This window comes from Magallana gigas, chromosome 8 (genome assembly GCF_963853765.1).
Source record: "Magallana gigas chromosome 8, xbMagGiga1.1, whole genome shotgun sequence".
Taxonomy (NCBI): domain Eukaryota; kingdom Metazoa; phylum Mollusca; class Bivalvia; order Ostreida; family Ostreidae; genus Magallana; species Magallana gigas.
In genome coordinates, this window is record NC_088860.1 from 4,368,568 (window position 1) to 4,391,181 (window position 22,614).

The 22,614-nt window shown below is 34.3% G+C and overlaps 1 protein-coding gene across 1 annotated transcript; it reads left to right on the plus strand.

Annotated features, from left to right (window-relative positions):
- Positions 1–1,991: 1,991 nt before the first annotated feature.
- LOC136269652 (uncharacterized) lies at positions 1,992–21,966 on the plus strand. Its single transcript, XM_066068938.1, has 5 exons — positions 1,992–2,119; positions 14,852–14,948; positions 18,573–18,768; positions 20,188–20,405; positions 21,956–21,966. Exons 1-5 carry the CDS (start codon positions 2,102–2,104, stop codon positions 21,964–21,966), a joined length of 540 nt encoding a protein of 179 aa, XP_065925010.1. The 5' UTR covers positions 1,992–2,101.
- Positions 21,967–22,614: the final 648 nt, after the last annotated feature.

Consider the following 22,614-nt stretch of genomic DNA (forward strand, 5'->3'; position numbering starts at 1 on the left):
ATCAATAAATTTCAACACTACATTATGTCCTCAATCTAGTCAGGTACTTGTGCATTTCCGTACTAATATCTCCATATCCTATTTGATCTTCTCAGCTACTAGTGCATATCGTTTCGAATGTTTCCATATTTTAACAGATTTGTTTATATACCCCTCGAGTAACTGTATAATAATAGATTGCAGATATTTACAAGTGTTGTTAATTTAAGATTCCTTTAGATCATTCACATAACATAACGATAAAATGACCCAGATATCTCTTTTGATATCGTCAGTCACCAGTGCAGTTTGTTTCAAATATCTTCATTTTCAAACAGTTAGACATATTTGTCTAAATAACTCAAATAGCTGTATATAGATTGAAGATGTCTACAGGTGCTGTTAATTACGACAATCCATCAGGTCATCCACATGATATTATGACACAATTATTCAGATATCTCTCTTAATCTCGTCAGCAGCTAGTAGGTTTTGTTACAAATATTTCGATTTTAGACAGTTTTGTCCATATACCTCAAGTAGCTGTATGCATAGAATGAAGATATTTACAAGTGGTGTAAAAGTGCAAAAAATGCAAAATGTGACTATTGTGACATCTAAAATGAAGATACAAAACATCTTATTTTTGATTGTGATAATGTCAAACGGGTGTAGCATAATTTCAACAATGCTTTACATTTTATTGTTAAACGGAAACATATTAAAATTGGTTTTTATGTTGAAACCAGCCTGAAAGTCAGAACACCATTAAAGTATTCAGCTTTTGCAAAGTGTATATAGGAATATAGTTTGTATGCAATAAAAGAATATATATTTGACTATTTTAACAACGTTAAACCAAAGAAATTCTGGAAAAATTATGTTCTACAGGTATTGTATTACATGTTTACATTGACTCAATTTTGTTTTAACGTGGCCTTTGTACTGCAAATTAGAAAACAAATATTTCAATTAGTAGCCATATATGTTCAACACAATCATTGTCCTGCCCTTAAGACATTTGTCTTGCCTGTTACGGTAATAGATCGGCCAGATTTTGTTGCATCTATGACGGACTTAGAAACGTCTTTCGAAACCTACGTACTGTCTCATAAGATACATTTTCAGACCTATGAACTTCCCCTTATTCAGTAAAAATCTGCATTCTTAAATGATCGAGGTATTTGCGAACTTTTATATAATTTCTTATTTCATCAACGTTCTCAAACCGTTTCCGAACCATTTTTACAGGAGTGGTCAACGACTGGTTCTATTGAAATGATTATAATTTTAAGGTGGTATCGGACATCTGTCGATATTAATGAATGAATTATTGAAATACTTTCAACGGTTTAGAATTTTCCAATTTTACAATATTTAAACAAAAAATAGCTTTTAAAAATATTTTGAGAGGTAGAAATTGTTTAAACCCGAGTAAGATTCGAACTCATGACCTACAGATTTTTAGCAAACCTTATAACTTACTGCGCTACGTTGTAAGGTGACAATATTGGGAAAGAAACTACTTATATAATTGCAGTTCATTTTATTGTTTATTTCAATGAAAAATACGTCACAACATGGAAGTGTCCCATACCACCTTAAAACTGTGTTGAGCTGGTGGCTCTATCGTCGGATATCCAAGGGTGATCGCGTCTTTTACTTATCGGTGATTAGTAAAAGACGCATTCACCCGTGGGTATCCACAAAATGGTGCAAAGTGTTATCGCACTGTGTTACAATACACATTACATATTGAACAGCCCTCGCACAGGTGGACAGATAGACATTAATGATTCATTAATATTAATTCTGTTTGGTTTTCATTTTCTGTTATCATAATGTTTAACATAGCGATTACTTAGTTTGCTTTTAGGGATGACATTATTTAAAAACCTGTCATCGTATAATCAAATATTTAATGCTCTTTTTAGCGAATGGTAACATTAATTATATTCAATTTCTATTGGTCGTCCAATGGCGGTAGAATGTATAAAAGCTACAGGGATATATCTCAACCAATCTTATCATCAAGACTACTCGCCAATTTGAAGACTTAAGAAGAAGAAACGTTTGGGTGGTCTAGACAATTAGTTTTATTTAGAAGAAAAATTATTTAAGAATGTTTCCTAGAAAGAAGGTAAGTTTTTATTTTTATTTTAAAACACATAAGCTATAAAATTATATTTTTTATTTCTTCGTAATAAAATTGAATTTTGTATTTGAATTGTATTTGAAATATTGAGTTTCCTCTCCTTAGCATGGCATTTAGAGTACCGATCAGACCCAACCGAACACCAGAGTACGTTTAGGGTTTACTCTGAGTTTGCTTTTTTAAATTTGGGTCCACTCGGGGTTTACTTCGGGTTTACTTTGATTTTACTTGGAAATTGCTTTTGATGTCAACTGTGCGCACTGAAATGTGAAGCAGACCTGTCTTTACCTTACCATCCTACTGCCTGTAAATCTTCCGTATACACAGTTAGCGTCTACTTTCAGAGGTATCTGTTATTTGACATTGTAAAATATAAATATACTACTAGAATTAATATGTGATACAGAATTTTCAGACTACATGTGACCGAAAATGGCTACACAAAACCTCTTTAATATGTTTTAAAAAACTAGTTGTTCGTTTTGCATAAACGTCTTTTTTACCCTTTCCGCCGCCTTTACCTGTACAATGCAATGATAGAATCTGCCTTTATACACAATATCATTCTCAAAATTTTCGTTAACGATTATATGGTTTATGATAACTTATTAAAGTATTATTACAAGTGTAAAAGGTAATAAATTCCATACAACATTCAGATAAAGAATTATTTAAAGAATTGAAAATCTTTATGAAAAGTAGTATTTTATAACTGTTTTAAATATTACATTGTTATACGATTTTATACTGAATTACCAGATGGAAATGCGTGTAGAGTACCAGTATAGATAAACACTAGCTAATCTACTTCCTCGTATATTTTACTACAAAGCGTGTTTGTTAGGTTCATGTATAATATACATATCTCACAAGGAGTAGTACATCCGATGGTTTGTCATCGTTGTTAACCTTTTTTGATTCACAAAGTACAGAACATATTAACATATGACATCATTATTAAAAAAACTGTAGAAACTCATCAAATTTAGAATACAAACGTGAAAATTTCTTTGCATTATTGAAATATAGATAATATACATGTAACCAATAAGTTTATGTTGAAATGATACGCAATAAAAAAAATTTAAGGATTTCAAATAAAAGAGTATAGCTGCATGGTCCGATATTTTGTCAAATAAAGAATCAAATAATTTTCCTTACAAACCAATTATCATAGAAAGTTGTAGACTTTAACCTATTTACACCAGCAGAAATGGTCTGCTTTCAAAGTCAGATATGTTTAAAGTTAATTGAAATAATTTCTTTATGTGAACACAAAAAATGCATCAAGGGAATGTTTAGAAAAGGAACCCATTTGGTTTCGTTTCCAATTTATTGGGTTTATTCAACCCACATCTTATGCAACGAGTTCACACAAACTTTTAAAAGTGAAAAAAAAATGTACACACAATTTTCTTATCTACCAAAACTTTATGACCTTCATATCCATGTAAAGCGAATGTCGAAGTCATAGTACTATCATACCTACCTCGACGTCGCGGCGATTTTGACAATAGGCGAAATACCGTTTATGTAAATAGAGTTTGCTTTGTAGGTACACATATGCTTATCACTGATATTTATGGCATTTTCTCTATGTATCGATTTCAACTTTCCTTTAATTTTTTACCGCTAAGTTGAATTTTGAAAGGGGGGGGGGTATTATTCCTACCAGAAGACTCTTTGAATATCTCTGGTTTCCAAGTCCAAGGCATTTTCGCGCCGTGGAACTCCAGCATCAGAAATACTGTGGTTTCATTAATATTCAAGGGTATCACTTTTTGTGGATAAAGTGAAAATCACAGTTTCAAGGACACGTAAATGCGAGGCCAATGACCCTATCAATACAAAATCTTAATAGAAATTGCACTTCAATGAACATTTAATTTCGGGGATCAACTTAACAACGAAATCCACGAAAATTGGTATTCAACGAATATTGATGAAACCACAGTATCAACATACCTAACTGAATGATGGTAATTGTGAATAAGTTATGATATCGAATAGGCAGAGTGCACGTGATTCTTTTGAGGCAACTTTTGTGTTTTTCATTTTTTCTCAAAAAAGAAAAAAGATAAAAACCCTCACAAATTTATTCGTAATTTTACGACAACAGCAAAACAATACTTCAGATAATGTACTATGTAAATAGATATACAATATCAGAGATGAATAAGTGCACAATTTTAAAGCTAAACCTATTTTTTGAACTGGTGGCTGAATATTAAAGGAGTGGGTGGGGATGAAAATCTAAACAGAAATTCATTCTCTTTTTCCCCGATACAACTTCTCCGTTTTATCCGTACGTTATTTATTCATATAGACGTAGAGTTGTCAACACTAGGTTCATGGTTTATAATTTTTAATAAAATATTTAAAGTTTACTTCCAATTCTGTCATTGAGATAAAAATGTGTGTAATCTAAAAACGCGAGTACATGCATATTTATTGAAAAAATAAGGAATCGACTAAAGACTTGATACACTAGGTAACAATACAAAAGTCCACCTGAAAAGCACTGGACGTATTGAATAACTGATACACGCAGTCTTAGGTATTCACAAGCAGCTAATAATGGAAGGCTGAAAATTATAGAACTTGATCCCTGTGTCTCTGAATATAAAGTTTGCGAGCTGGCCGAACATACTGGTCACAAGGAAGGCCCTGAATAATGCCATGGCATTGATTTTGTTTTCACTTGATATCGTGTCGTCCAAAATACTTTGTGCGTAGAAATAAGCTATGGTTAGAAGAAGGAGAGCCAGTAGATTTCTGTACAACTCAAAGAGGTGGTCCTGGCGCAGGTATATCAACAATATGGCTAGAACGAGACCTGTGTAAATGAGAGAATTGAGAGTAAGAAAATATGTTCTTATATTCAACTTGCTTTTCTAGCTTGTTCACATTAGAAAAGATAAACATTTAGTATTCCGATTTAATACTATTCATAAATAATTTAAACTGAGTCATTATTTGCAAGCATGTGTCAGGCACGTAGCATCAGGGAGGCATGTAAAAATATATAATTTCATAAATAAAGTTGAATTAACAAGGAGCTTGCCCCCTTCCTCCCGTCCTTTTATTGCATCATGTAAACAACAGGCCCATGGGCGACATCGCACACTTGAAAAACAATAGTTATGATAAAATCTGTTTAATGGAGTCATAATACAAACTACCTGGACAATGTACAATAATACATGTAGATCCTGTATAAATAAAATCCATTTTCCCCTGGATATTCTTATGTTTATAATTATTAGTCCCTTTTCTAACAGGATGATTTTATAATCGTATCACATGTTTAGTATTGCAGTTCTCAAAAACAAAAAGATCCTTAACAATTGTTTATATATGGGATATAAACCTACATCAAACTCTAAACCTTCTTGTGATGCCAAAGAATTGTTCTGGGGCCAAAGTCTTAACAATTAGAAAGAATCATCTGGCTGATAAGTTTCTGAGAAGAAGATTTTTAAAGATTTACTCTACATATTCCTATCTAGACCCCCCCCCCCATTGTCGCCCCACCCTACCCCTTGGGATAATGATTTTCAAAACTTTGAATCTTCATTACCTAATGATACTTCCAAACAAGTGATTTTCACAAATTTGAATCTAAACTACCTAAGAATGCTTCCACACAAGTTTCAGTTTATCTGTCTGATCAGTTTCTGAGAAGAAGATATTTAAAGATTTACTCAATATATTCTTATGTAAAACTTTAACACACCCCCTCCCAATGTGGCTCATCCCTACCCCTAAGGGTCATGATTTTCACAACCTTGAATTTACACTACCTGAGAATGCTTTCACACAAGTTTCAGCTTTCCTGGCTGATTCGTTTTTGAGAAGAAGATTTTTAAAGATTTACTCAATATATTTCTATGTTAAACTTCGACCCCCCTTTGTGGCCCAACCTAACCCCGGGGGTCAATATTTTCACAACTTTGAATTTACACTACCTGATAATGCCTCCACACAAGTTTCAGCTTTCCTGGCTGATTAAATTTTGAGAAGAAGATTTTTTAAGGATTTACTCTATAAATTCTTATTAAACTTTGACCCCACATTGTGGACCCAACCTAACCCCGGGGGTCAAGATTTTTACAACTTTGCATTTACACTACCCGAAACAACAAGTTTCAGCTTTCCTGGCTGATTAGTTTCTGAGAAAAAGATATTTTAATATCTACGCAATATATTTCTATGTTAAACTTTAACACCCCCCGAAATATCAACAATAAATTAACAATTATGATCAATAGCAACATTGGAATGAATAGATAAATAAATACAATCATATGTACATTAATTAATAAGCAATTGTCATGGGTCATAACACTACCCTCCTCCTCGAGAGAAATATTTGTCCTTAAATATTAACGTTACATCTTGCTAAATGCAGCCAACTCTGCGCTTAAATCAAGGTTCTTGATTTCGATTATTTTCCTCTCACAAATTATTCTAGATGTCGTACTTAATAAAATTTAGCCTCCATGCAGATTTAACGTAAGCTTTTCTGTTCCAGGGGCAAAGCATCCAGGGGAAGGTCTCCTCCATTCCTTAGGTTATTTAATACATAGCTGAAGTTGTGCGGATTCCTGTCAATAAAATACACGTACAATTTATCGACACTGTAGGGCTTCACCCCTCCAGGTGATATTATTTTGGCCAACACTGAATGGGGTTTGGCCAAAAGGTTTGACAATGCGGTCTCACATTTCCTCCCCCCAACATTGAGAATTATTCTATTCTTCTGAGACTCATCAATATTTTATCTTGTCACAATCTTTGGTGTTGGTACGTAGCCCGGAACTGTGGTGCTTGATTCTTTGGGCGTTGGCAAATAAACGGAAGATGCACTAGTTGATGTAGATATTGATGAGATTTTGCATGTTAGCACTAGGGTTTAAGGTGTGGTGGCTGCTTTTCTGACAGGTGGAAAGGTGATGTCCTGATTTGATGGTAGGGCGTAGAGATAATCTCGTTGAATGCCTCCTGTATTTCTGCATCGGAAAACCCTTCTGCATAGAGGGAGAGGCAGTCGTCTTTATTTGACCTTTCCTCATTACGTTCTGCTCTTGCATTGGTTGACTCTAGCTGTGTTATTTGTGGCTTGATGTTCTTCTTCTGTTCTTGTAGCACTGTTGGTCTTGGCTCTGGCTGGGCTTTAGGGGTAGACTCCTTCCTCTCTGTTTCTTCTTTTCTTGCAACCCTAACAGTTTCCTGCGATCTGGCTCTCTTTTCGATATGATTGTTCTCTTTTTCTGCTCTGAAGTTTCTCTGGTGTCATCTTTTCCTTTTATTTTGTTGTAGGTGCTGGCGTTGAGATTGGGTACGCCTATGATCTTATTTGCTAATTTGGATTTTCTGATTTATATGAACGATCGATGTTCCTCTGCCTCCCCTTCGGTGAAAGTTCTGGTTGCTTTCTTCCTCAGTATTAGTTCACTCCCCACACAACGACCTGAATGATTGTCTGGCCTATTGAAAATCCGATGGCACACAGTGCACTCGTAACCAAAGACAATGTGCTTTTCAAAAACACGACGCTCGCATAGAGATCTCCTCTAAAAGCTGAGGGTGGGGCATTCCAAGCACCTATACATGGTGATCTTTAATTTAATAAATTAAGATATGTTAAGGAACTATACGAATTCTGAATATTTTAGTAGAATTTATATATTTTTAATTGCATCTCTGTGCTCATGATGTATTGTTATTGGTGTTGACACTACAGGGTTAGTAGTGTTGTTAGTGCATGTATAAGGTTTAAGGTGTTCGTGCTGTACAATCTTTGGTTTTGAATGTTTGTTTTACTGGATTTTGAAGATGACATCGTTTAACTTTTCAAGGTTTGTTTGTAGGTTAGGACATGCACCGATAGTTCGCTTTGGATTGTACAACCACACGGTTGCGCCAATTTTAAGGTTAATTGATGTGCCTGCCTATTGTAACGACGTTTCATGTTGTCTAAAGACATTTGAAGGTGTTTTTTGTTTTCAGCAAATTCATGCATTCTATCAAGAGTTTGTTGCAATTGGTAGGCATTTCGTTTGGTGTCACTTTTGTTGATTCATGTACAGAGGACCTATATGCTTAGATAAGAAGACACATATTTTCATCCCAGTCTTTTTGATTTTCTGAAATAAATGCAGGTATCATATTACTTATGGTCAGCTTGCCTCTTTCAACCATCCCATCTGACTGAGGATGTAATGGGGTTGTTCTAGTCTTTTGAATACCTAAGATCTTGCAAATATCCATAAATACAGTTGATACGAAGTTTGACCCTTGGTCAGTATATTATTGTAATGGTGTGCCAAAAATGGAAACAATTCTATTGACAAAAGCTTTTTCTATAGCGGAAGCCTCCTGGTTTTTCACAGAAATGGCATCTCACCATTTTGAAAAGTAATCCCCCACTACTAACAAATATCTATTTACTTTATTTGACCTTAGAAAATGTCCTACGAAGTCCATCGCTAGACGTTCGAACGGAGCACCAGCATTACATTGCTTGAGATATGCGCTCCACCTCTTTTGTGGTGGCTTTTGACTGCCACAGTAAAAACAATTTCTGCACCAACTTTCTACATCTTTCTTAAAATTAAACCAGAAGTATCGCTGTTGAACCTTGAGAAGAGTTTTCTTAATTCTAAGGTGACCCCCAGTTATGCCATCATGATTATACTAAAAATAATTTCTTTTGCTGAAGGAGGAACAACAACTAACCAAGAGATAAAGCTTCTTGTGTTTATAAATTTGTAATACAAAATTCCATCTTTTAACTCTTATGAATCCCACCTTTGCCAATAGTATTTCATACTGTTTTTCATTGTAGATATATCGGACCATTTAGGTCTAAGATCTCTCTCTTTTGCTTCAATAATAAATTTTAGTACTGGGTCATTTCTTTGGTGCTATTTTAAGGGTAGTATGCCATCCCTTGTTGTTTCTGGCGCTTCATTTTGTTGTCTTGATCTGGTTGTTGCACAAACAATTTTGTTTGAATTCCCTATTTGTTTATTCTTAAACCCTCCTTCCTCTTTATTTTCTTTGTGTTCTGTTCTGAGACAATGCGAACAATGTTGCTCTATACAAGGTCTACGACTAAGTGCATCGGCATTATTATGACTCTTCCCGGCTCGGTGTTGTATTTCAAAATCATATGAGGCTAACACCTCAAACCAACGTGACATCTGCCCTTCCGGATTTTTAAAATTCAAAAGCAATCTCCATGCGCCGTGATCAGTTCTGACCAGAAAATGCCGACTATATAGATAGTGATGAAAATACCTTAACTGAGCTAACTATACTAGAGGTCCACGTCTTGTCACACAGTAGCTCATTTCCGGCCTGGAAAATGTCTTGCTGTAATATGCAATAACTGTTTCTTTTCAGTTTTGTATTTGAGAGAATACTGCGCCGAGGCAAACCAGACTTGCATCAGTAACTAAAACGAAGGTTCCGTTTTCTTCAGGATATGTTTAAACAGGGGCAGTAACAAGAGCATTTTTTATATCTCAAAAGAAATCTGACAATTTTCATCCCAATGAAACCTTTCTGAATTTTTCTGTCAATCTATGTAAAGGCTTAGCTTTGTCAGCACAATGCAATATAAATTTTCTATAATACTAGATTTTGACGTGCACAGGTTGACATTGCATATCAGACATTTACGAAATAGGTACATCGACACACCGTATTATTGTGATCGGCTTCGGCCGATCACTGTTGTGTCCATATGAGGCATCTGGCAAATTCTTCCACGTGCGCACACATTCCGCTTGCATAAGTAGTTTTTATAAAAACTTGAAGTTTGGTTTAGTATTTATATAACATTTTACTCAGTTTTATTTCAATTCATTTACCTTAAGAGATGCAAACATACATAAAATACAGTTTGACCTGTTAATTCAAAAATGCACATTTTGTCTCACGCGTAAGAATTTCGATCGATAGATTCATTCATTAATGCATTTGACCTCGATGAACTGACCTCAATCATAGGAAGATGCTCCATGAACTGACCTCGATCTATTGATGTTGCATAATAGTAGCTAGGAAGACGGCTTGATTTATAAACAAGGTTACGTTATAATGCGTTATAATGCGACCTCAATAGCAAGTTATGATGGCATTCAATGTTTTTCAGCATTAAATTATTTTCATACAACTCTTTCTTTGTATACGTGTTAATGCTCTTTGAGGAACCCTACTCAGTATTCTAAAGAAGAAGATAGAAGATACGTTAACATTAAATAATTACGTTAAAAATATAAAACTAGACAGGAGTTTACGAACGGCTTTCCCCAAATTTATTTCAAAATTAAATTTGTTGACGGTTTATAATGATGAAATTATGGTGTACAGATTCAAAATATTCTATATTTTGTAAAAATACAGTACCTTTTTAATTATTTTAGGACATCTTTTAGAAAAGGACATCTTTCTGACAGAGTTGACATCTATTTGGACTTAACTTCAAGTTGGCTTCTTTTAATCGATTAAACATTTATCGGAGGTTTTCAATTTGTTTGTCAAATGTTTTTGAATGGACGATAATATCGTCTAAGTAGACTAGGCATATATAATATGATAGGCCATGTAAGATTCTTTCCATGAGCCTCTCGAAGGTTGCAGGGGCATTACATAGCCTAAAAGCCACAACCGTGAATTGTAAAAGTCCCCCACCCGGAAAAAAATGTTGTCTTTTGTGTGTCCTCCTCTGATAGACCAACTTGCCAGTAACCTGACTTTAAGTCAAGTGTACTATAATATTTAGATCCTGATAATGCATCAAAGGTGTCATCAGTTTTAGGCAAAGGGTGTGAATCATTTATGGTGGTGTCATTTAGGTGGCGGAAGTCAACGCAAAATCTGAGAGAACCATCTTTCTTTTTTACAAGTACTCTATAAGAGGACCAGGGGCTCACTGATGGCTCTATAATGCCCTAAGATCTCAGTTTAGAGATTTCCTCATTAGCTTCTTTTAACTTTGCCAAGGATATTTTTCAGGGTCTTTGTTTATATTGGTCTTGAATTTCCGCCGGTGTTTATTCCATGTCTTACTAAGGTGGTGTGCACTAAATCAGAAGAACCTTTTGAAAATAAATGTTAGTAAGAGCAGAGAAGGTCTTACAGTTTATTTTGTTCGTCAGGGGGCCAATGGGCGCTTGACCTGTCAATCAGTTCTTTAAGGTGCTCTGGTATTTTCTGAAGTTCTAAGTCTAAACAAGTTGTCTCCCCTGTTGAAACTTTTTTGTACTTTCTCCAATACACAGACATCTTCAGATTTTACCTCATCGCCAGTGGCAACAATAGTGCCTTAATATAGCACTCAGGGTTCATATAATATATTGACGACTCGTAACGAAATAGTATCTTAATTGACTTTTACTAAGGACTTTGCTACCAGCAATCCTGTTCTTTCCACAAATTTTTGGACATCCTCAATGAATGCGAATTGACCTGGTAGATAACCATCAACTGTGGTGTCAGGTACAATTGTCTCACTTTTTGAGGGGATCTCAATGTTTTCTGTAACCGCAATCTTTAAACAAGTTGATAAAGCATTGCTTACAAATCTATGACAGGGTACTCTTTCACCCTCATATCCTATATTCCATGTTTCTTCTGCTAGGTTGACATTAGAGGCGTGTTTGACCAGAAAATCCAATCCCAAAATACCATCATTGCTGATGTTTGCAATCAGTACATCGTGGTCATTAAACTTAGAACCTATGGAAAAAGAAACATTAGTTTGTCCATGAAATGGAGTACTTTCCCCAGTTGCAGTTACTAAACTAGTGTTGACGGGTCTAATATTTGGTTTGCGTGTAGTCTTTAACTAATTGACAAAATTTTGACTTAACAAGGTGACATTTGCTCCAGTATCTACAAGCATAGCAATATCTTCATTATGCACTCTCACTTTCACAAATAAGCCTTCACTCTTAGACCACAATTCATTAACTATGGTAGTATTGGGCCATTATACATTTGAGGTTGACCTCTGGTCCTTGAGTCTGCTATTCTCTCATTTCCCTGTTCACTACTGTTCTGCGCTCGAAAATCATTTTGTTTTCTGTTTCTTTGGGGTGTTCTATGTTGTCTCTGATAGTTTGCTGGTCCCCATCTGTTCTGGCTCATGGGCTGATTGGGATGATTGTTGTAATGTCCTCCATCCTCCCTGTTATGAAAATTATAATCCCTTTTTCCGTTTTGCTGGATGAATCTGTGTGGAGGAGAAGGTCGTAAACTATGCACAACCTGTTTTAGATCTTGGGAGACTGATTTAAAATCACCTCTCAAACTAGAGAATTCGTTTTTTTGCAATCTTCCTCTTGAAAGTGTTTTGTACTGCTGTCATTGGTGGAAGCATTTATACATTTAACATCAAAATCTGTCTCTTTTTGAAAGGTTCTGACGAGTCGTCCTCTCTGTTTCTCTGCTAACCTGAAAGTTTCTAAACGAATAGCTTGTGACTCTGCCTTACTGATGTTCTAAGGATGAGCCTCTCTTATTCTTAATCTCATATCTTTATCTGGCAAGGCATCTATTAAGTGGTCAATTGCCAAGACATCGGTTATGTCAGCTGGCGCGCTTGGGTACGCTTGCCTTGTTAATTGCCCCGCATTCGTGTTTGGAGTTGAGTGCGGAAAATCTCTGCTCTTTCTACTGAACCATAACGAGTATTTAAGGATCGTACATAGCTATTCTAGTCTCGACGTTCTGTTTAATTGAGTTCACTCAAAATTGGACCTTTTGAACTACCTGCTAGCTGAAGAGATCTAATAGTATAATCCCAACCATTAGTTCAGAAATTATTTGAAATTTGGCAAGGTACTCTTTAAGATCTTAAGTTCCCTCAAAGAGTTGTGGTTTAGTATTAGTTGCCCCCCCCCCCCCTTTGACCATGACTTGAAGGGTGAAAATCGTTTACACTGTCTTGGGACCCCCCATTTATCCCATTAGTATTGGATGATTGAGGTGCAGAAGTTGTCCTCCTTGTATTGTGCTCGACATGAGAAGGACAGGAAAAACGAACTGATGTACCTTCTATATCTGGCTTATCTGCCAAACACATTGCAGTATGTACTGACCCTGCATAGTTCTGGTTCTGGTTTGAGAAGTATTTTCCTGCAATGAGTTGAATTTAGGTCTTGCTGACTTAATTTCTTGAATATCTAATGTTTGTAGTATTTGTTGGTGTGATCTTTCTAGCTGTGTAACTCTGAAGTGTAAGTCTGAGAGCTGATTTCCTACATCTGAGCGCAGATCTGTCATGTCTTTTGCTAGTCTATTTCGAACATCAAAAGTACTTTCTATTGCTTCTGAACACAGGTTCCTGACTTCGTGTCATAACGTGTGTCTGAGAGAAGTCAGTTCTTGAAGGATAGTTTCATGACCCTTTCAATAAGACACATCACCCTCTGCATCACTTTCATTGTCTAGGTGTTGAGAGCAACCCACGTTTGCTTCTGGAGAATCTAAGACATGCTTTTTAGATGAATGATATTGAGGGTTAAATACAACCTCCTCACTTGAATTTATGGTAGGTACTGAGTCAGCACCCTCTGGGATAGATACAGACATTCTGTCAGGTTACCCACCTTCTCTACAAGTACAGATTATTTGAGGGCCCCACGTTGGGGCGCCAATTGAAACGCAACTGTAACCTATTTGATATTTAAAATTCACTACATTTAACTTTAAATGTAAGGTCTCAGTTGTTTTAAAATATGTGAGACCTCTGTGCCTGGTAGAAGATGAGTAATAACAAGATTATCAAAAATAATCACCACCCTCATCACTATATCTAGGGCTGTAGTCCTAGAACTGGTTGTGGTGTGTCGTGGTAGTGAAACAGTCCTATCGGATCCAAATGTGTGCTACATCATACTCATTGACCACTGTCACAATGCTACAAAGTCATCACTAATAATCAACTGTATCAAACGTTGATTTGTTTCTGCCTAGACCGCGGTGTCAATTCAACGTTATTATATTACTATAGTATATAATATATTTTAGCTGTCTACACTGATTAAAATACATATGCATGGTAACAAAGTTTAAATCAATATGGCTTCCACTTCTGGGAACTCACTTCCGCCCAACACATTTAATTCATTTTACCAAAAAATATCTTCACAGTAGAAAAATACGTTTAAAAGAAAACGAAAAATACAAATACAAAAGGCGTTTAATGTTATAGATAGAAACAAGAATGGGGTAGTGCTTGCTTTTGAGTCTTATTGTGGATGAGTTTTGTTCGATTTGTGTTTGTTGTTGTTTTGATAATTGGGTCGATTTCTTTTGGAGAGTAACCTCGCTTGGCAGATGCGCCTCAAAATCATTAAGTGTAGCATTCAAATTTGTAGGGTCGGTAGTATTTCGTGCATTCTCCTTTAATGAAACCTTTAAACACAGATGGGCTCAAACACGACGTTAGAAATGATTCAAAAAAAAATTCTGAAACTATTAAAAATGAAAAGAAAATCGTTACAGCCGAAATTTATGTGGCTAAAGGAAATAATGGCTGCATTCTAGGGTATGATACGTGCATCCATATGCAGTTTGTACCAAAAATTGCAATCATCGTATGCGAGACTGAAATTGATAAATTGTTTCAAAAGTACCCGATAATATTTATTGGCAGAATAATTGAATATCTGATTAATTAGTTATTCGTTTTTTTTCCAGATGTGCAGAGTTCTTCCTTTTGTGTTGTATTTCTGCTCATTTGGACCAAGTACATTTTGCCAGTACAGTTATAATTATACAAGACCACCTTCTGATTGTGAGTAACATAATGAAATAAATATATGACTGATGTTTTTGTATTAGGCGAGTGTAATGAAGTTCTTTTTGGATTTTGTGGGGGTGATAGCGAAAACGACAAACAGTAAAATAAACAAAACAAAATGAATTTATTGATCAACAAAACAAATTAAAATAATAGAATATGAAGAGATTCACACTCACAAACACACACTCTCACTCTCTCACTAAGAAAGAAAATATAACTTTAAAAAGTTAATCAATCAACACTGACAACGAAACAACAGTGAATTAATCTTTAACACATTCAATTGTCAGTATCTATATGAAACAAATAAATGCTTTAAACGCTGGCTAAATATAGCTATAACAGTATGTAAAGGAATAAACCAACAAATCAAAATTACCAATACTGTTACATGTAAATTCACAAAAAAAGTAAATTGGAATGTTATCTGTAATTAAACAATCAACTTTTATCACTAGGTAAACTGATTAATCATTTAATCATAAAATAGAATTGAAAGTTTGGCTTCAAATAATTGCAAAAGCCACCCTAAAATAGTCACCACTGGGCCTCCATAGCACACAAAACACATAAACAGAACGTTCCGTCTCCAGTCCCGGACTCGAAGGTCTCTCACTGGAAAGCTATCCACACAGGGCCTCCTAACCACAAACGTCCATCAAACACGAGCTCCCGTGCGTCCCACTTGCGTCACGCTCTGCTCCGTTATTGACTCTCGGTCCTAGTCCTGCCCCACAAATGCTACGCTAAGCCTTCAACTGTGGTTGCACCACTGACCCACCGGCTTTAACGATATAACTATCCCTGCACGGCTGGAGAAAATCAAATGCCCAATCAGATTTACAGTAATTTAAGGCTACCCGTCTACCAGACTAACTTCTGGACTTCGCCAAAATTAACAAACTGGAGGACGAATTCAACAACGTGGCCGCACACTTGACAAGCAGCCACTGCTCTCACTCACCAAACCGGTTATACTAAAAATAGCCCTAATACCGAACACTCTCGATTGACAAATATGGAACACAACTTGGTCCAAAATTACAACTATTTACACAAACAAATACAAAACTGACATAAACTGAATTCAACTTCATCACAGCGAGAATACAAAAGTGTAAGTTATGTATGAACACAATAATTCATTCTTGAAGAAAGATCACATACATGTATCAAATTGAAGACGTAAAGTTAAAAGTATCTATCTATTTATCTGTGATAAAACTGTACAAGTTAAATGTCTGCGTACATAATGTAATTGAAACTTGACTTTCTAGTGAGATAGTTATACAACACGTTTTAATAATTCTAAGCTAACCGAATAAAAAGAATGTTTTCCTTTTTGTTCTTTGTTATAATGCTAAATGATAAAAAATCTCCTTTTGGGGGGGGGGGGGGGGCTGATTTACTATATAGGACCTACTGCTATCGGTGTTCGTCAGAAAGCGTGCGTTATACGACATGTGTTAACATTTGACAATTTGTAGCTTCTTCTCTTAAACAATCAGAATTTTTTTTACCACAAATGGTGTGTAACATCTATAAAAGAAGGAAAACGTAACTTTTGAAATTACATCTATTACATACGGGGAAATTTAAGAAAAAATGATGGATAAATAAATTCATTTTTATAATGTAATTTTCATAATTATATGAAGTGAAAAAAAAATCACCAAACTGGTTTTTACTATAAAACCACTACTGTTTACGAAGCGAATTACTTTTTTACAAAACATATCATTAAATATAAATAAACCTTCCTTTTTTAAATAATTTTGTTAGAATTGTTTAGAATGTTTACTAAAAATAAACACACTTCCCCCCCCCCCCCCAAAAAAAAAACCACGTGTCTAGTGTTTTGCATCACTTTTAATAAAGCAAATTTTACTTTCCCTTAGATTTTGCAAATGGAATTATTACTGTAAAAGAAATCTCATAGTTTTGCACGTTGATGTTACCAATATATCAATATCATAAAATTTTGTCAAAGACTCAAAAGAGTTTTTTCTGATCGAAATGTCCGTTGTCTGGTAGTGTTCTTGTTGTCGAAGTCATCGGTGTCATCATTGTCGTAAACTTTTCACATTTTCATCTTCTTTTCCTGAACCACAGCTAACTTCTACAAAGGTATTAAAAAAGAGAAAACTTTCCTAAAACATTTGGCAACAAATGCTGTTTGTATGAAATAATTATCAGGTAGTATTAAATTCTATTTATTTAAATCATGATCCCCGGGGGTAGCCCTGGTGTAGCCATATTATTGGGTTTACACAGAAATAAAAATAGAAAAATCTATTAAAATCTTTTTAAAAACTGTATGGAAGCATTGAAATTTAACCAAAACCTGATCCTCTGTGGCAGGGTAGAACCACAATGGGGGAGAGGTTAACACTGAGTTAAATAGCAAGAGAGGTTTTCCAATAATATTCTTGTTAAAACCCATTTTATTCTTAAAAAAATAAAACTTTGTTATATGCATACTCAGGTAGTGTAGATTCAAGTTTGTTCAAATCATGGTCCTTAAGGGTAGAAGGCTTACAGCAGGGGTTGATTTTTTTTCGTAATAATAAATAGATGAATATCATTTTAAAACTTTTTACAAAGAATTTGTGCAGACAACATTCCACTTGTGTGAAATTTTATGAAAGTTATTCTTCAATGATTGCTGGGGTAAAATGGGGCCACAATGAGGGATTATTGGAAATTATTTTTTGAAAAATCTTAGAAAATCATATTTTCGAAATACCGTCTTTAAGTATCATACATTAAGTTTAAAGAAGAATCCTTATTATTACAAACCTGACTTGTGAAGGTAAATTAGATCAAATATTTAAAATAAAAATTACGGTGTCTAAAAGTATTATTGTCTTATATTTAAAGGTCTTGCAGTAAGGAAACTTAATTGAATTAATAAGATAAACTTGAATAAAGTAAATTTTGAAACAAAAAATGATTTGTAAAAGTCGTGACCTCTTGACCCCTCGGGATCATAAGTTATTGATTAAACTCTTGAAAAGAACTTGATATTATGATTAAGAATATTTACTGTTGGGCATTCAGCAAAAAATCAAACACATGGGAATGGAAACCAGAGTCAGGAAATATCTGACCCATGTGCAAAGATTAAGTGTTATGCAATTATTTTTTAAATATCGTCTTTCAATCACTGGTAAAATTTCATTCACACTAAGGGAATGTTTACAAAGAGCAATGATACCCCAAGGTGTATGAGGATCCAGTAATGGTCTATCAAAAAATCAATTAATGAAGAAAAGAAACAAATTTTAAGACTTTGCATGTATATGCATCATATCTTACGAGTAGTGTTTTATACACCGCTCTCTGCATCTTGGGTTTCAGGAACATATTTCCCGCTTTTGCGATACCATTTAATTTTTCGTTTAATGAATTTCTAACTGAGTTGTATTATATTCAGATGACCGTTAAGGCCATTTATTCACTTTTTCAATGTTTATAAGTCAAATGAGAACTAGTGTTCTCCTCTTCGGCAAAGATGTTTTTTTTATCTAAGAATATGAAGCGCATTGGTAAAGCAAGTTAATGTTGTCTTAGAGATAAATTTAAATACATCTATATATGGTTTTTAATGTTTAGATAGACACCTTTTAGCCAAAGACCCGAAATGCCGGTACCGGGTGCACTATCCGAAGACTACCTGGCACACAGCGCATGACGTTTGTTCAGGGGACAATATGACTCTAGCTAAACTGTCCAACCAAACAGAAGTGGAGCTTATAGATGATCTGTATTGGTATGTCCATGACATAATCGGAGAACTTGAAAATAAAGGGTACGTAAAAATCATTTAAAGGAAAGGTATTGGCGATTTAAATATCTAAACCTAGCGTTTTAACTCGCCCAATTGTAACTGTAAAAAAATCTATAAATAGTGCTATTTTTTAAGAACTTCAATGTTTTCAATTTAATAAAATGGGTCTATGCTCCGTTATTTTGTCAGAGTCTAATTCTAGTGAAGGACTAATGGAAAAGATCAATATCAATAAACAATTAAGGAATAATAGAAAAGATCAATTTTTATTAATAAACATACCCTTGGAATGATGACTCACTATATATACATTAGAAATCCTAGCAATTACGTTTAAGGAAAATATTGAAAGGCCATACTGCCGTATATACATTCACTTATAGGAATTAAATAAACCACTTTCTTGACGCAGAAATGGTTTAATTGTTGGTACACCAGATTTTAAAAACCAGTTGGAAATGGGCTTTTTAGGTTTAGGGATCGATACCACAAAAGCCTGACGTTTTTGTTTGTTTGTTTGGGTTAGAATTATGAAATGGACCATAGTAAAAAATTAGACAAAACTGTATTATATAATTTAAGAAATTAAAATTGTATTTTACGACTTTACTAATACCCATAAGCGCCATCTCATTTTTTGCAAAGTTAGTTCCAGTCAGTCCGGTTTAAATCTTTAATTCCAAAAATATCTTACACGCAATTGCACGCAGATTTTCAGATCAGTAGAAGGATTCAAACTGTCACCACATATATAAAGATTGTTTTCTTTTCATTTACATGTAGTTGTGTGGGTTTTTTTAAAAGAAATAATCAAGGTAAGGTAAATTAACTGTAATGTCTCTTCAAAAGAAAAAAATGAAATTGAAATTTATCAGATTCTCTTAAGATTGAGGAAAAAATCATTTAGATTTTGAATCTTTTTTTAGAAACCTTATGACAAACTGCAATAATGCGACCCTTTCCGATTTTTTTTTTAATTTTGGAAGAGTACTACATATCTTTGGAAAGGAGCAATAAATAATAATTACTGCTGGCCACGTCGGGCTTAAATGTCATCTATTAATTTTTATTTTAATTGATAAACAAATAAATTAAGCTTGTGCCTTGTAGCTTGTTTATGGTTTAAGCCTGAGTGAATCACTTGTGTACCCATTCGAAGATCCTTAGGAGTTGAAACATTACAGCAATTACCTGATAAGCAGCCCAAATTGTTTATGTAGAAATTTGATTTTTATTGTAGAAAATTTCAATGTTCACTCAAGTAGAGGTTTTAAATTTTAAACGTGTTCGACTCTTTTTACCTTTTTTGCCAAAACATTATGTTCAATTCAAAATGGAAGACAAAACAAATGAATTCTAACAATTGGTGTTAGAAATCTTTCAGAGCCCCTGGCAATAAGATTTCAGAAAAATGATGATTATATTTTCAAAACTTTCTAGAGATTTACAAAATGTGTGGATCGACGGATATATGTGGTCCTCCTCCAACCAAATCAAGACCCAAAACTGTCAATCTCTAGATCCTCATTTACCGATCACACTGAAGAAGAATGCATATTCTGACTTTTTTTGTGTTTATTACAACTTCACTGACAAACAACTCTACACAGATGCATGTGATGAGCAGAGACCATTCCTTTGTGAAAGTTTAACTGATGGTAAGATAATATTTATGCGTAAAATATTTCACTTGATATTTGTTTATTTGATTATTTGACTTTATACGGCCTTACTTCAACAAAGACTAGGAAGAGATTAAATGAATATGAAATTGTTTAACCGAAATTTAGAATGTTTTTAAAGTTAAAGGTACTGCAATATATGCACAGAGCCGATGCAAAAAGTATGACTTGCTCACGTATTTGAAAATTTTATTGAAAGGGTACATTAGAAACATATAAGCTGCATGTATATAGTAAAACTTCTTCAAACGTTATTTTCTCAAGCCAACCTATATGCTAGCTTAAGAGAGATGGGGGTTTGAATAAATTTATTTTGATATTATCAGTGGACCAAATCAGAAGGTCGGCAAGTTTGAAATTTCAACACTTGGTGACTTTTTATTATATGAAGAAGAAGTGTAACGACAACCGATTTCTGATCAGTCAAAACCAACAAGATTGATATACCTGCACTTTCTAAATGAAGTTCGAGTATATTGTTGTTACCCTGTTTCGTTCGTCCGTTTGTCACGTTTTACTTTCTCAAACTGTTCTTACATCTCATAAACCAGCAAACTGAACTCTTGGAGTTTGATTTTGGGTGTCATGCTGTTTTGTAAAAAAGTTTCAAAAATTTTCTGGTAGTCCTGGGGGGTCAAATAATTGGTAAAAAATGACGGGTTTTTTTTTCAAAAACCTTCTTCTTCGAACTCCTCCTATATTTTCAACAATAGCCAAATAATCTTGAAATAATTTTTTTGGGTGTCCTATAGATGCGCAATAAGTTTTCGGAAATTTCAATTTTGGCCTAGTGGTCATTTAATGGCTGAAAAATTACGTTGTTTTGTTTGTTTTTGTTTTAATTTAACAAGAAATCTGGTTTCAAATAACATCAACATTTTTTGCAGTAGCCAAATAATCTTCTAGAATATGATTGGGGTGTCATTTTGAAGTGTGACCAGGTTTCAGTTTTTTTTATTACGGTGATCGGTGGGCAACAGAAAATGACGTTTTTTGGGGGAAAAAAGTATGGTTACCAGAACTCCTCTTACAACTTTCGGGGTAGCTACGTCATCTATTGGGATATGATAAGGGCTGTCCTATGGATGTGAACTCAAGTTTTAAAAATTTAGCTTCCATCCAGGGAGTCAAATAATAGCAGAAAATTGACTTTTGTCGCTTGATAAAATAAAACCCACTAGATCCCAGAGTTCTTCTTAATTATGATTTATTGAATAGACACAGTCAGGTTTTGAAAATTGAAAATAAAATTGAATCCTGGTAGTCAAACAGTAGCAGAAAATTAACATTTATCCCATGCACAGATATAGGGGAATCGGGGGGGGGGGGGGGCAGGATCATGATGCAAACTTAGACGTTAAGTCAAAACTAATACACTGTCTTAATGTCTTCTAATTGAAAACACTGATATAATTGAAATGCTATTTAAAGTGACTTGGTATAACGTTGTTAATAACAATTTATATTGTGGTATCACAACAAACATATTTTTTATAACATTGAAATGTTGACTTAATTCTCTGTAGTTGCTTCATGATCCTTGGGCCAGATTCCTTCTTTAAAATTCCTGAATTACATTATAAAATTGCCAAAATATGTCTCGGACCCCCCCCCCGGCAAACTCAAATAATTGTCGCCCCCTTTTATTTTAAAGATAAACAATATGTTATGTGTGTATGTATATATATATATATATATATATATATATATATATATATATATATATATATATATATATATATATATATTCGGGCCAATTGTAAAGTCTTCTAAACAAAGCAGGGTCATCATTAGGCTAGGAATTACCCACATGGGTCAACACTACATATGAATAACCTGGCAAACTCAAATAATTGTCGCCCCCTTTTATTTTTAAGATAAATAATATGTTATATATATATATATATATATATATATATATATATATATATATATATATATATATATATATATATATATATATATATATAACGGAATCTCTCACAAAGCTCCTAGAGCATGTTCTAAAATTCAATAATTTTATGTTCAATGGAGAACATTACCTTCAAGTCAGTGGCACTGCTATGGGCACCAAAATGGCACCATCTTATGCCAATATATTCATGGGTAATCTAGAGCGCAACCTACTAACACAGTCACCCTTCAAACCTATTAGTTGGTTGCGCTTCATAGACGACATCGAAAT